The following is a 15,000-nucleotide window of genomic DNA, read 5'->3' on the forward strand; positions in this document are numbered from 1 at the left end:
AATCGAGTGTGAAAAATACTGGTAAACAAATCATGGCAATTGATCTTTGGAAAATCTCCCCGATCAACTTCAGGATCTAAATGTATTTTCCTTCTTTAAAAAGTTGAATTGAAATTGAAGTTTGCGCTTCTTTACACTTTTGTAATGATCAACCACTGACTCCAGGACGTAATCTGACAACTGGTCAGGACCTTCGATGCAAAAGCGCATGGTGTGTTCAAGTGCATCCGCACCGAGCCTACTGCGGAGCCTTGTTTTAATTAACTTCATGGCGCTGAAGGAACGCTCAACAGTGGCTGTTGTCACCGGTAATACATTTACAATCGCAGCTACCTTTGCCAAGTTCGGAAAAGCAGTGGCAATGTCAGAGTAACCACTGTCTATCAATGTCGAGAGCACCTGTTGTAAGGTGCTGTCTTTGTACCTCACAAAAATGACTCGGCGAAACAGCTTCCATTCTGATTCCGTATCCTCAGCGTTAATGTCAGGTTGTGAGATGCCTATTTCTCCCTGAAATTGGATCCTTTGTGCGACACTGTAGAAATTGATTAGGGTTCGTATCTTTTCTATCCCATAGTCTGCCAATTTATCTTCAGTTGGGAGATGTCGTGGATCAAAAATAGACATAGCAGAGATAAGATCTGTAGACTCCATCCTTCTATTAATATGGTCAACAACACTTTGCACGTACGGACGATAGACCTTGTAAACAAACAAGTTCTTTTCCTCCTCTGTGACCACAATATTCTTTGCTCCAAGTTGCGCATCATCAGTGAACACTGAAGAATGGTTCTTGAACCACGTGCTGGTATTTACGTTCTCCTTCAACTCCATTAACCGTTTAGTAGTGCTCTCAACCATTGCTGGTATGCTGGCGAGATCAATGTCCTTGGCCTGTAGACTTGCTTGCAGTGCCGCAAAAGTATGCAGTACATCACAGAGCATGTAGATACAAGCCACAGTCTTGTATTTGGTCAAGAGAATAGCAATCCCAAGTGCTTCTGCGTCACCTGTCTCATCATAAGTCTCTTCGAAAGTACTCACCAATGCTGGAAAACTTAGACGTACAGCACGCACGGCCCTTTCACGGGCTAACCATCGAGTATCGCTAGGTTTCTGCATCTTGACTTCAGGACACTGAAGCTCAGCCTGAATCTCCTTTAGTTTTTCCGCTTTCTTGGGTGAATAGTAAAATGCTTTCCAAATTGTTAATAGTGTACCTAAGACTACCTCTGCATGTTCTCCCGCAGAATTTACAGCAGCCAGTTGCAGTAGATGGCAACGACAGTGTACGTACATAGCGCTTGCTGCATGCAACCTCAGGCGTGTCTGAACACCAGTCCTGTTACCCGACATGGTGCTAGCACCATAAAAACCAAGACCACGCATTTTCTCAAATGTGATGCTCCTGGATTGCAAAAAATCAGAAATGTAACCAGCGATAGCTTCAGCATTTCGTTTCCTTAGCTTGTATGACACCAAGAAAGTGTTCCACTGGGTTGTTGTGATGTAGCCAACGTGCACACACTGACACTTCTTCCTTGGAGGCTACATCGGTGCTTTCATCTACCATTATCGAGTAATAGACGCTTCCTTTCAAACTGTCGAGGAGGCTGTTTTCCAGAGTCTTGCTGTTGCTTGCAAGAAGTTCTACTATTGTGGAATATGACCCATAGGTTGCGTTACGTGGGCATGTTTCTCTATGCGCTTTCAACGTGATATCCCCATTCTCGATCTGCAAGGTAACGAGACCTTCAAATGTAGTGGTGTGGGGAATGTGATGTTTTACAAGGAAATACAGTGATCGGATGAGCTTCTTCATCATTTTCCGGTTTTCTTTCTTTTCTCCCTCGCTGGCTGTTACAATCAGTTTTATAACATCGCCACGCTTTTCTGCAGACTGAGAAAATGCCCTTCTCTCTACTGCTGCTAGATGCCATTCACTTTTCTCATGATTTGCCAACAGGGTTGTAGCCTTCGCCCAGTTATTTACAGGACGTGTTACCCATGCACCTTTAGCTTGTACAGGTACTTTCCCATAGCCCTTGCAAACAGTTCATACCATACCCTTCAAAGTTGAATCATAGTTCATCCAAGAGTGTTTCTTCTTCCATGAAGCGTCATAGGTTAAATTCTTCTTGTAGTTCGGCTTGTTATTCGTGCTACTACTCGATGTTGCTGCAATCTTTTCTGGTGGTTTTACTGCACAATCAGATTCACATGGTCCGTGTCTTTTTCTTGATTTACTTGTGCTAGTCGAACTCGATGTTGTGCCAACCTTTTCTGGTGGTTGCATTGCACGATCAAAATCACATTCTGATGACGTGTGTAGATCAGCGTCTCCCCGTAGTTTTCTGGTTACAAATTTGTCCATGCTGTCGCTATCCAACTTATAACACAATACCCGAGCCTGCTCTAAGGCCAGCAGTTTGTAACATTCCATGTTCCTTGTCATATAGTGTCCTTAGACAGGGAATACTTACTTCATGTGCACTGACCTCGTTGCGTCTGGGTGATTTTTCCGGTAAAGTTACTTATATACTGTAATGATAACAATTTTTTTTTTTGGGGGGGGGGGGGGAAGCTGGGCATTTTGGAGGGGAAGCTTCCACCCCTCAAATACCCTAAATAGAACCCTGTTAAATATCAGTCCTACTCCATTTAGCAGCTCCAAAAATGGCAGGACTCCAGTGGTAAGAATAAAGAACTTATAGAATATCACAAAAATGGTGTCAAAATGCAGGGAATGCCACTTGAGAGAAACTAAATTTGCAAAAAAAAAATTTCCAGTTTATGTTTTTGGACATAAATATATTTTTAGGCCCTTCTCAGAGCTTATTTAACCCTTCCCTAACACTCACTCACACTCACTCACTCACTCAACAGGCTGCGAGGCAGTCGGTCACAATCTTCCTCCACTGTTTCCTATCCTGTGCCAACCGTCGAATTTCCTCTGGTAGTGGTGGGTGCTCGCTGTTTATCACCTTGGCAATGTACTGGTGGAACATTGTTTTTGGCCTGCCAGGTTTAAGCTTTCCATGCCGAGGTTGGTAGAAGGCATATTTGTCAAGTTGATGGGCTCGTCAGTTGGTTTCCCCGAGATGTGACCTAGAAATTTCAGCTGACGGCGATGAATTTCTAGGATAAGAGGCTTCTGCTTGACCTGCCTAAGGGCTTGAGCTAAAATGAGTGTGAGTCGGACCCAAAACATATTTATGCCCAAGAACATAAACTCTATTGCTTCACTGTAAATTAAAAATAAGTTATATACGCTGTAGAGTGCCTCAGTTCGCTACTATTCCGATGCACAAAGCTTCCTGGAAGTTACTTTTATCCCGTGTTTAAATTAATGAATTTAACATGAATTTGAATGTATTTGAGAGGAGAAACACACGCTCAGAATAGAAAAATGTAAGTTGAACTACACTAGATGGCTTTTTCAATTTACAAGACCAAAGCATCCAAATTCGTTATTCTATTCAAGGCCAGGAATCCATTTACAGTGCTGTAAACAAGTCATCAGAAATTGCCAGACTGAAATCCCTAATTTTCGGACTCGATTTGTAAATTTATTATGTGGCTGAATATAATTTAGGCAAGGTTAAATGCAAGACATTGCTTGCCAGCGGTTCCGCTCAGGAGCTTTTGTAATTTCAGCAAGTATTTCGTGTGTGCGATCGATCATTTGCGTTTTAATCCTATTCCTAGCCGTTCTTGTACATGATGATAACCAGAGACTGATGCTCTGAATATTGGGGCAACATTCAACTGGTTAAAACTTGAACATATCCAACGCAATGCTACTATATAGGTGGATTGTTGGAAAGGATACTCCTTATGAAGACAGTCTCGAAGCTCTTAAGATGCCAATGCTCTTCCAATGTAGAAAATGCTTAGGTCCGGTTCAGCTATTTAAATTTAATAAAGGAAAATCGGTTACAAACATTGATGATCGCGTGTTCCTGAGCAATACATGAACAAGAAACTGTCTATTTGATAAACCGACCCAGTAGTACCACAGTTTCAGGGTGCAAAATTAACCTTTTGGTGCAGGGGGCGCCAGCTGGCGACTAAAGAAACATTTTCAGTCACCAGATGCAAAAATTTGGTCTCCAAAAAGTGTCCATAATTTTTTTGCTTCCGATCATAGACAGAAAACTTGAATATCTAGAAATTAATACATTTCTAGGCAGCGCTTGAAGCATTTGCATTTGCTACTTGCGAATGATCCCAAAAGGGTCAAACTGGCTTGCACTTGAACCTTTCAATGCGTTTCCAATGAAATGAAATCGAAATGTGTTGACCAAAGTTTGAAGATTGGACATAACACATGTTTTGTTAGGCTTGTACTTACCCAGTACAAAGGCGGTCTAGCAATAGTACAAGCATAAATTACAAGCCATGCGCATCGTACAAGAGCTTCAACTCAGAAATCAAATTCGGTTGTTATGTTGGAACATTTCATTTGATTTCAATGCTCTTAGACTTGTGATATGGGTTTTTTGGTAATGTGTATAATTTATTAATCTAGATCCCTGCGTGTTCGTTTGAAGGTTAAGTTCCGCTGGTATTGTGACGTCATTTTAATACATATTTCAATGAATGGATAACCAAGATTAAAAACAAGAAATCGAGTTTTGAAGCATTTCACAGTTAATATGAAGGCGCTTTGTACATTTGTGTATAAATTGTACACTGTTTAATGTCTAGGAGCCAAAAAATTAAGTATTTTAAAAGACTCCTTGTACGGCAAACGCAGCAATATCACTTCCCAAGATGACACACACTTGGGGAGAATTTTAGACTGCTGGACTCTGCAAATTTCTTTTAAAATCCTGCTATACATGTTCATCTAGACGCTTCGTATAATCCATCTTTCATTTCCTCACAGCTGAAGGAGATCGGCGAAATGGCTTTCGAGTCAACCACGAGTTTATCGTTATTATGTATGGGTGAAATCTCCCCCGGGAAACCCCCTGCGCATTTGACTTCTTCAGTGTTGTTATCAGGTATCAATGTTGTACCCAAATTATCTTTCCTAAACATTGCTAAATTAACTGATTCCAATTGGGATGCCCACAATATACTTTAAATAAATTCCTTCGTTCGCTCGTTCGTTATATAAGTAACTCACAAACTTGTGCAGGTTGCAAGCAGACATTTCAGTAGAGTAGTCAACGAAAAATGTTTGTGCATCTTGTCGGTAGGTAAGTACGTCATGTATGGGGCATAATATCATGGAAAAATATGGCGACTGTTTTCGTTTGATTACATTGCGTGGATGACAAGTATCAAGTGGGTAATTTTACCGGAATCCCTCTTCCATTTGAGCTAGAACAGTGAATGAGTATTTTTTGATTTAAAAATAAATTGTTTCTTCGATCCCTTGCTCAGTTGGACGCGAGGTTAAAAGACTTCATTATCAGTTGCCAGCTGGCGACTAGCCTGAAAATTTCGGTCGCCAAGGCTCAAATTTAAGTCGCTGGTCACAATTTCGGACCCTGAGTTTAGAGACTGTGTAAATCCTTCATTGGTTATTCATACACCCCTTCATGTCTGCTCTCTACATGAAGCCCTACAAGACTGTCAGCTTGTTGCATGGTAACCAGGCATGTGGGGATATTTTTAAGAATATTGAATGTGGGAAAGGTGTCTGTGTAGAGTAAACTTTCTTATTTTTGTTTTTTATTTTCAGGCACCAAAGCCTTAAACTTCATTGATAATTCGATGCAATCTATCCAAGCACCTTTGGGTTTGAATACCAACATTAATTGTACAACTGATGATCCCAATGCTACAGTAAAGCTGTTATATCGTTCCCAAGGAGTTATACCAATGAAAGAACGACCTCTTCAAGTGAATAAAATTGTTCTGAATAAACAGGTTTTCACAGTGTTAAGTATTGTTGTCTCTGACGCTGGAGTTTACAGTTGTAACGCTACTAACCAATCAGGGACCACGATTACGAGGCAGCACAATATTGTGGTCCAGGTACAATCAAGTGAGTTGATAATTATACGTTGATTTGTGGTCTTGCACCCCAGGTAATTTAGGTAAGGTAAGGAATTACAGGCAACGTGCTTTAATCTCATCTCAACATAGGCAGCCCAAGTTCGTCACGTCACTGATTGGATGATGCAAAACAATCATCCAATCAGTGTGGAGCAAACAGCGTGACGTTTGCTCGGTGTCCCACGAAATCTCAGCCGCGGTTGTTGGTCGCTTGAAAAGCTGCATTTCTCGAAAGTTACTTGGCGGTTAGCGCTTGAATTTTGAAAATTAATGGATCTTCGATTGAATGGCACGAGAAGAAGCGTCAACATCTCAGTTTATCTGGTGTTCGATTTGAAAGCCGGGCCATTCTAATTTCTGGGTGAAAATCGACTTGGCGCTGGAGCACAGGCAGACCACTCTATGTGTTCGTGGTTTAATAAATGTTTATATGAAACGAAGAGAATCTATGAGGGTTTTGAATAAAGCTCTGAAAATTGCACATCTAAGTCACATATCGGTCTGAATATCCCAATAAAGTTAAACGAAATCTTAATCGATTCATGTATGGTGTTTTTTCGCCTTCTTGGGCCGTCTAAAGCGTCTTATAGCGAAATTACTTTTGGCCGGTGACGGTTAATAAAAGAGAGGGAGACAAGGCTTGCAACTTAGCGGCCGTCAGCCGCGACCTCCTCCACTTCAAACTGGATGTTTTAACAATGTAATTTTTTTTAGGAAGAAGTGTCTGCCAATATACATGTACTATTGCAACATGACCCAGCGTTCGTTATCAGATGACCATCCACATTGAGGATTGTGCAGAATTCAGAAAATAATGTTGTGGTGGTTTGAACACCACTCTATTTTAGTTTTGAAAATATTAAATCTTATTGTCCATTTCAGTAGCACTTAAAATTAATTGAAGTTACCCAAGACGTTCCTGTTTATTTTACTGAAATGCCTAAAAGTGAGATGTACCAAACTAAGGTGGCTCTACCTTAACATAACATAACCTACCATTTTATTCAAGATGCAGCAAAATAAAGAATATGAAATACATCTTGAAAAGGAGAAACAGGAAGTTGACCCTATGACGGTTCAGGCAAAGAGTGGATTTCCTCATTGTTACTGAGGGTTAAGATTAGGGTTATAACAAGCAGCTAATCATTTTATTTTTTCCCAACTTTCAAACAGTGGCACCAAAAATAATAACTGAAGTGAGCCGGTGTCTTGGCGAAACACTGAATTTAACTTGCGAGGCAAAAGGTAACCCAGCTCCTAATGTGACTTGGCGGAGAAAGAGTAGCACTGGGGAAATGGTGAAACCAAGCGGAATCAGCTCTAACCCTTTAATCGTCAAGTCATTAAAAGAAGATGACTTTGAAATCTACGAGTGTATTGCACGTAACAAGTTGGGTACAGCAATTGTGTCAGTTAAAGTTGTAAAGTGTGAGTACATGTATTTATTTCAGTGCTTTAAACATGTCGGGGCAAAGGCAATTTCAAACTTTTTGATTGAAAATGTTTAAAATTTGGTTGTACAACAATTAATTTCACTTTAACAACTGGAGGTTGGGTGCCTGAGATATACCAAAGCTTTTACTATTGGCAATCAGCTCCAAGATGTAGACTGTACCCATAAGCCCCCGCTCAGCGGAGAAGATAGGCACCTGTCACTCTGATAAACAGTGGAAAGTACAGGGAGAGAGGGGAAAAACTGCTAAAGGCTCCACACAAAATGCTCCTACTTCCCCCCACACAGATAAATAGCACAAAAAAGTCCAAAGCATGCACAAATATAACAAAACCACTGACAACAAATGACTGCAGCCGCTCTTAGTTGTTAATTCTGTTAAATTGCATTTAACTTCATTAATAATTAATTCAGCGTAATTAACCTAAACTCAGTCTTTGGAAATTGGTGTGTGAGCTAGGATACTTCTACGACTTTTCACTGCCTGCTACATATTGTGGTGTCAAAGGTGATTTCATTCGCAAAGGTTAATTAAGAAACATTGGTTTTTGTGTTTATCCATGCCTACCCTGCTTGGCAGATTTCCTTGATTTCCCTTTCAATTTAGAAGAAAAGGAAACCTCTGCACGGAGCTCCTTCATGTTGTGTCACACATGATCAATGTGACGTCAGTGTAACGTCACTTCATACTCTTCCGCCATTGGGCAGGCGTTAAAATTCAAACTGGTTATAGAGGGTTTCAAACCGGTTAAGTGTAAAATTTTCGTTTCAAAGTTCTGTTGTTTTATATAGTACCATAACATTGCCGGTACAGGAAACATTTCAGTAATAGACCTAATTGGCTAACTCATTGTTTTACCCAATTCAAACCCTTTGGGAATAAAACGTTTTATTCCAGGTGTTTCCATATCATTTTGATGTGAATGCTTCACTATAATGCAAATACAATACACCAATACAGGGGCACCCAACGAGCCATTTTTCACAATTCATCAAAATATATCATGGCCATCAAATAAACCAAATATTAGCTGTTTTGGAGCAATTTCTCTACCTGCTTGGAATTTTTTATCTGTTCCGCACACCAAGCAAAAGCAGACTAAAACTTCCGGTTTGCCAGCAGTGCTGGGCGGAAGTTTCCCAGCCAGGAGGCATAAAAACAACAATTTAATACAGGTTGGACAAAAGGCCGCAGATCTAGGGGGGAGGGGGGGAGGGGGGGAGGGGGGATAAAAGGGGTACATTGACTCCGAATAACAAACAACTGTGTTCCTCACAAGAGAAGCACGACCGCAAAACAATAATCTTTTTCCCAGCAACTTCCCAATCCTTCTTTTCCAGCCAGCACATACACCCCCTGCGGAACACCTCCGTTGGATGCCCCTGCAAAGAACCTTAACCCCGGAAGATTTGAATTGAATACAACATTGAGTTAGCAGATACAGATACAATACAATTCCGTGAAAGTTTTAAAAATGGCTTGCGCCTCCTTAAATTTACGATTAGTCCAGTCAAGGTGGTGGAAGAAAAACTATGATGCCGTTGCTTTTTTTTTCAGTAAGATATGGCCGGTGTCGTACGTTTGTTGACATTGTGCTTTTAGTGAGCGTCTGTTCTACATTCGTAGCGATGGTGGTTTCCTGTTGTCTCTACTGTCTGTACTGTCGCCAGAAGAAACAGATTAATGAATACAAGCAGCTTTATTTTCTGCAGCAGTCAAAATACAAGGTATTGTAGGCAGCATTGTTCCTTTTATTATTTATAGGTGTCTTGCACGTTAGGGAGTTGAATAAAAAACGAGAGCAAATGGGAGATGAAAATTGTCATTCTTTCTTGCTGCCACCATCTCATCCACATTGCAATTATGTCCAGGATTGACACTTAATCGGATACACACCCAATTTTGACATCCAACAAGAAGTGTCCCTTTAAGTCAAAGCGTTTGCTACCCACCTGGTATTTGCTGCTAATAAGGTAAAATTGTAAATTCATTAATTATTCATGAGGGTGCAAACCAATCCCAGCACAGTATTCAGATCACATGTACACAACTGTAAACCCCAATACAAATCAACTGTCTGAAAGCTCGGGGAGGGATTGAATAGGTAGCAGGGAAAGGCTGGGGTTGATGAATTATTAAACAGTAGAATTAACTTTTGATACAAACTCCTTCTCAGCTAATTAGTATTCATTAACTTTTGATACAGATCTCTGCTGATTAAAATGAATATCAAAATGGACATATTTTCATCATAGAATTTAATTTTATTTACCCACCAGCCTTACTCTATGAAAATCTATACACAATCTGGCTATTTTCTGAACAATGTAGTAAACGTCAAGTAATCAATACATTAAGGGATCTATTCACTTCTTAACTACGAAATTAATTGTACAGTTATTGAAAACAGAATTTATGAAGATGTTGTTTTCATTATAACTTATTGTACTTTCCGGCATTGGAATAGAAGCCAAAATATCATCAGGCAAATCAAAATCACTGTCTGGTAAATCTTCAAGCACTTGAGTAATTGTTTCCGACTCTTTACATTTCTCAATCGCTTGACTTTGACTCGACTTGTGTGAGTCATTGACTGGTGCCAAAAGTTTACTTACGTTTTGGACCTGTTTGTCACTAGCCTTTTGATAACCGAAAAGTGCATTGGACCTGTGTCCTGTTCTTTCCCTCGCCAATTTCTCTTCTACTGAATTCTGAAACAATCGAGTAGCACAGGTAACACGAAGACAATGTGCCGTCTTGCGAGGCAATCCTGCCTTTCCCAACAATTTTTCAGGAAGAATTTTGTTTAGTGTGCATAAGCCAACCGGACTCTTCTCATATTCAAATTTCCCGCCCCTGTGGGGACGAAAGTAGAAGCTGTCGATGGATTCTGCATGGCTTCGAATTTTCTCGATGTAAACTGAATACATTGAAGCTAGGCAAGGGCTGTAGCTTTGCCTGTTCTCGTGACAAATGTGTTCAATATAGCGTGGCTTATTTTTCAAATCTTTTAAGCCGACCTTGTACGTTTTGCCTCTAAACTCATCAAAAACTATCTTGTTTCCCTCAACAACAAAATCACTCAAGTGAATCAACCTATGTTCACCGGCCCGTAGACCGAACAACTTGCCATTATAAAAATACACTGTATTTAATAACGACTCAGCTGTATTTGCTCCCAGTAGAGCCATGTCCCATAAGATTGTTTCTTCTCTTTCTGTTATCTCCTCTTTTTCCGACATCTTTGATGCCTACGCGACTCCGCACTTGGTGGCGTCTTTCATTTCGCCATCTACCGTTTTGCGAAACACTATGAACCTTTAAAATACAAACAATATACCGGTTCATATACAGGCTCATATTTTATCTACTACGTAAAGGTTATCATTTTTTTTAGCTTAAATTCTTGGTTTGTATCTGACGTCACGGCGGCCATGTTGGTTGGTAAGAACAATAACCTGTCTCTCCGCTGGGAACTGAACTTTATTATTATGCAAATTCTGCGAAAAGAAATTGTATTGTGTTACCAACCAACATGGCCGCCGTGTCACGTGGGTGCAAACCAAGAATAGAGTGTTTTCACTCACGTGACCAGCAGCCACATAAGAAACTATTTGCATAGAAATAGAGTTAAATCGGCCCGGAGGATTAGTTTGGTACACCATCATGGCCACCGTGACGTCATGTGAAAATGCTCTATAGGGTTATAGGCTACAGTTATGTGTACAATAAATTAAGTAATGTCAGAAACCCATAAGGGTTGAAACGTGTAACGACCCCTTGTGTGCTGGGAAACAAGCTTCTGAATATTCAATTTGCTAAGCACCATATTTGGAACAGCAAGAGCGAGGGGTTTTCAAATATGGTACTTAGCACTGAAACATTCAACCAATCAGTTCGCCGTGAATATTCGGAAGCTGTGAACGCGCGTTACACGTTTCAACCCTTATGGGTTTCTGGTAATGTTTAATAAATGAGCAGGAGTGTTTTATCAAGTTTAAAACACGAGGCGCAGCCGAGTGTTTTAGGACTTAATAAACTTGACTTGGTTTGCCTAACGCCAGTTGGGATTCTGTTCTGTTCTGGGGCATCGGCCCTTTATGGAGAATGGTATACTGTGTGTATGTACCATTTGTAGAATGGGCCACTTTCAAAAATACCATAATACCAAGAGAAAATGAGGGGACAGAGAGGGAGGCTCAGGGCGTTGGCCGGGATATGTCATGTCCACGAAAGTTATTTTTAGACGAGCGCAAGTCTGTCTTCTGAGACGTCCGCATGCAGACGTTAAGTCCACTTCGCCCGCCATTACATGAAATCTTTGCTTTTCTTTCAAACATCAGACCGAGGTTGACCTGTATGCGGACGTCTCGGAAGACAGACTTCCGCTAGAACATAGACTTCCGCTCGTCTAAAAATAACCTTCGTGGACATCACATATCCCAAGGGCTGGACCGGGAGCCTCCCTCTCTGTCCCCTCATTTTCTCTTGATAATACTCTTTGTTTGCTCTCCAAAATTTTGCATAAGCATTGTTTTTATTTTCTCTTGGGACCGTTGTAAGTCTCAAGAGACACTGGAAACAATGCTTATGCAAAATTTTGGAGGGCAAACAAAAAGTATTATGGTATTTTTGAAAGTGCATGGCCTATTGTGCAGATCATAGAGGGATTTATCCGTACTGGCCCTTCCTCAGCTTGATCTGCAAAATTCTGCAGATCACACCACCCAGAACAAATCACACCAACCGAAGATAATTAAGTTTCTGGCAGAGCAGCAAATGTGCTGGTCCAGTAGTGTATGATTTTTGATAGATCATGTGGATCTTCTTTCAGATCGATCCAGATCGCAGTCTGCTGGAGCAGTGCAATGACTTGCCGTATGATCCAGACTGGGAGTTTCCTGAAGAACGACTCATTCTTGGGAATGTACTTGATGCAGGAGCATTTGACCAGGTTATTCAAGCAGAGGCCATAGGCATCTTAGCCCTCAATCCACGTGACAAGAGTGCAGAATCCTTCAAACGCCGTTCGAAGATTCAGCGCTCGTCCAGAGCAAAGGCTTTGAAGAAAGAGGAAGGCAGTGAGGGCTGGAAAAGTTTGAAAATCCCTGTAGCTGTGAAAACATTGAAAGGTGCCGGTCAAGAACTTAAGTGTGCATGAATGATTATTTTTGAGTTTTTCTGTGTTTTTAAAGGGAACCTCCACCCCGACTAATGAATAAATTTAAACGGAACAAAATAATGTTTGTAATCAAAATTTGCCTGACAATTTTCTTCCAAAAAAGTGTTTGAATTGAATGAATTTTAGAATCAAATAATTTTTTTAACTTTTAAATTCCCCGGGCGCCGCCATCTTGAATAAGTGTGACGCAATTACGGCACGTCACAATTATTCAAGATGGCGGCGCCAGAAAAATTTGAAATCCAAAACAAGCGTATTCGAATTTTATTTATTTCAGATACAAACGCTTTCATTGGAAAAAGTTCACACAGCACTTTTTATTGTAAACATGTTCTGTGGTGTGAAGTTATTTTTTTTGCTTTAGTTCCCTTCAAAGGAAGAAAATGATATTACTGATCAGTTTTTAAACTATTGCAAAGTAAGGTAGATCTTTTGAAAATCTTGGTTAGCAAAAAAGTATACATATACGTACCATAAATCATGCTTGCACAGTCTCTCCAGAGGGGAGTTGGCAGGCAAAACTAATGATTAGTTTTGGCAAATAGTTGTTGCCAACCGGAATCCACAGCACAAACATTTGAGTGAAGCAGTTCAGTGCAAGCAACATCTACAATAAATTGGTGCGAGCCATATGCACAAAGATCGTAGCAATAGGATTAAAAGGAGGCGAAATACACGAAATAAATTTTTCTGCCTGTGCCTGTATTTTTTCTCTCTCAAAGTTTGCTCAGGGCCTCTAACAGTTCTTCTCATTCTTTATATTGCTTGGAATTTTCTCTTTAGATGATTTGATAAAATACGCAAAACACTGTAAACAAGCCCTTGATTTGCATTGTGGTATTAGCCATTATAATTGTGAGCTTTGCTTTTATTCTTGGCATTTATCTCTTATGGTCAGATTCGGAGGCTTTAACTCCGTTACTCAAAATGAAAAGAAATTTTTGCCGGAAGTAAGATAAAATTTCCGTTGGACTGGTTCAGAACACCAATATACCTCGATGGAATTTGATCGTCTGGGTGAAAGTAGTCCTGAGCCGGACTGTTGGTAGTGACTGACGTTTCGAGAACCTGAGCGGAAATCATCTTCAGAGTCAACTGACGGTTGGAAATTCAAACGGATGTAGTCATGCTCTGGTCTGTGTTGTGATTGGTTTTGATGATGGTGAGTGGTGATTTGTGCAATTACGATCCGATTTGTAAGTGAAGGTCGCAGTAGGTTTGTAAGCTGAGAGGAAGAAGTTGTGTGTAGTCAAGTTTTTCTGTTAAGTAATCGTTTGTAAGGCGCAGGTAGAGGTTGTCACAACGTCAGTCATTGCCAACACTCCTTCTCAGGACTTCTTTCACCCAAAGCATCAAAATCCATTGAGGTATGTAACTCCTGGGTTCAATCCATTTTCTATTTAATACCAATATAGCTGCCATTCTACCATGCTTTGAGCAACTCGAACCTGTGGTAAAAAAAATTCTGCCTATGATGATCTGAGTTGCAAAATCAACCAAGTCAATCAATCTGTCTTTGCAGAGGGGGCCACAAAAGAAGAGTACAAAGATTTGGCTTCGGAACTGAAGATACTGATTCATCTTGGACAACACAAGAACATCGTCAACCTTCTGGGAGCCTGCACTCGTGGCAAGCGCCTCATGGTTATTATGGAGTTCGCACCTCGCGGCAGCCTGTTGTCTTTTCTACGAGGGAAAAGAGAGACTTATGATGCATCGTGGTCCAAGACCATGAACGACCCAGAAAAGGAATTCACGTTAGTTGATCTGGTAATGATTGGTTTCCAGGTGGCCAGAGGAATGTCATTTTTGGCTTCAAAGAAGGTAAAGTGATATATATTTTTTTTATTTTTATTATTATTGTTTTCTCAATGCGCGAGCGGGCGGAATCTTGCGAATCCTGCAATCTGATTGGCTCTGGGAGCGAACAGAATTTTCCTATCTTGCCCGCCAACCAGGGCGAAATCCTAGCCCTGGTTGCGTGAGCTTGTGAAATGACCTTAAATTTCCATTTTTTGTCACCGAATCCGTTTACATACAGAAGAAAGTGTTTCAAAACAGATTTTTAGTAGACAACAGGCGTGGAAAAAGAATTCAAATAAAAATATTTCTCTTTGAAACGTTCAGTTTGTAAGTCGCTTACTGCATTCGCTTTCAAGCACGGTGCAGTCAACAATTTAAAAACAGATTTCAGAGAGGAAGAGAGAGAGAGAAATGGAAAAAGATAAGTTCTTTATCAGCTAAGGGTCAGTCCGTATAGCGAAAAACTGTGACCGAGGTCTTGAAAAAGCTGCTGCTGTCAAGACCTCGGTCACAGTTTTATACGGACCTCCCAGCTGGCGACTAACATAC

At 40.6% G+C, this 15,000-nt stretch overlaps 2 protein-coding genes across 2 annotated transcripts in view; one reads left to right on the top strand and one right to left on the bottom strand.

Annotated features, from left to right (window-relative positions):
- Positions 1–69: 69 nt before the first annotated feature.
- LOC138017476 (zinc finger protein 862-like) lies at positions 70–1,356 on the bottom strand. Its single transcript, XM_068864553.1, has one exon. It carries the CDS (start codon positions 1,354–1,356, stop codon positions 70–72), a length of 1,287 nt encoding a protein of 428 aa, XP_068720654.1.
- A 10,926-nt stretch (positions 1,357–12,282) lies between these two features.
- Positions 12,283–15,000, top strand: part of LOC138017477 (fibroblast growth factor receptor 3-like) — a 3,791-nt gene continuing 1,073 nt past the window's right edge. Inside the window, exons 1-2 of the mRNA XM_068864554.1 lie at positions 12,283–12,598; positions 14,171–14,472. Of these exons, the coding sequence (XP_068720655.1) occupies positions 12,283–12,598; positions 14,171–14,472 (618 nt within the window). The remainder of the gene's footprint in view (positions 12,599–14,170; positions 14,473–15,000) is intronic.

This window comes from Montipora capricornis, chromosome 9 (genome assembly GCF_036669925.1).
Source record: "Montipora capricornis isolate CH-2021 chromosome 9, ASM3666992v2, whole genome shotgun sequence".
NCBI classification, from domain to species: Eukaryota; Metazoa; Cnidaria; class Anthozoa; order Scleractinia; family Acroporidae; genus Montipora; species Montipora capricornis.

Excerpts from the sequence above, each read along its gene's own strand:
- LOC138017476 (XM_068864553.1), bottom strand. The coding sequence starts at position 1,356 with ATGTCGGGTAACAGGACTGGTGTTCAGACACGCCTGAGGTTGCATGCA.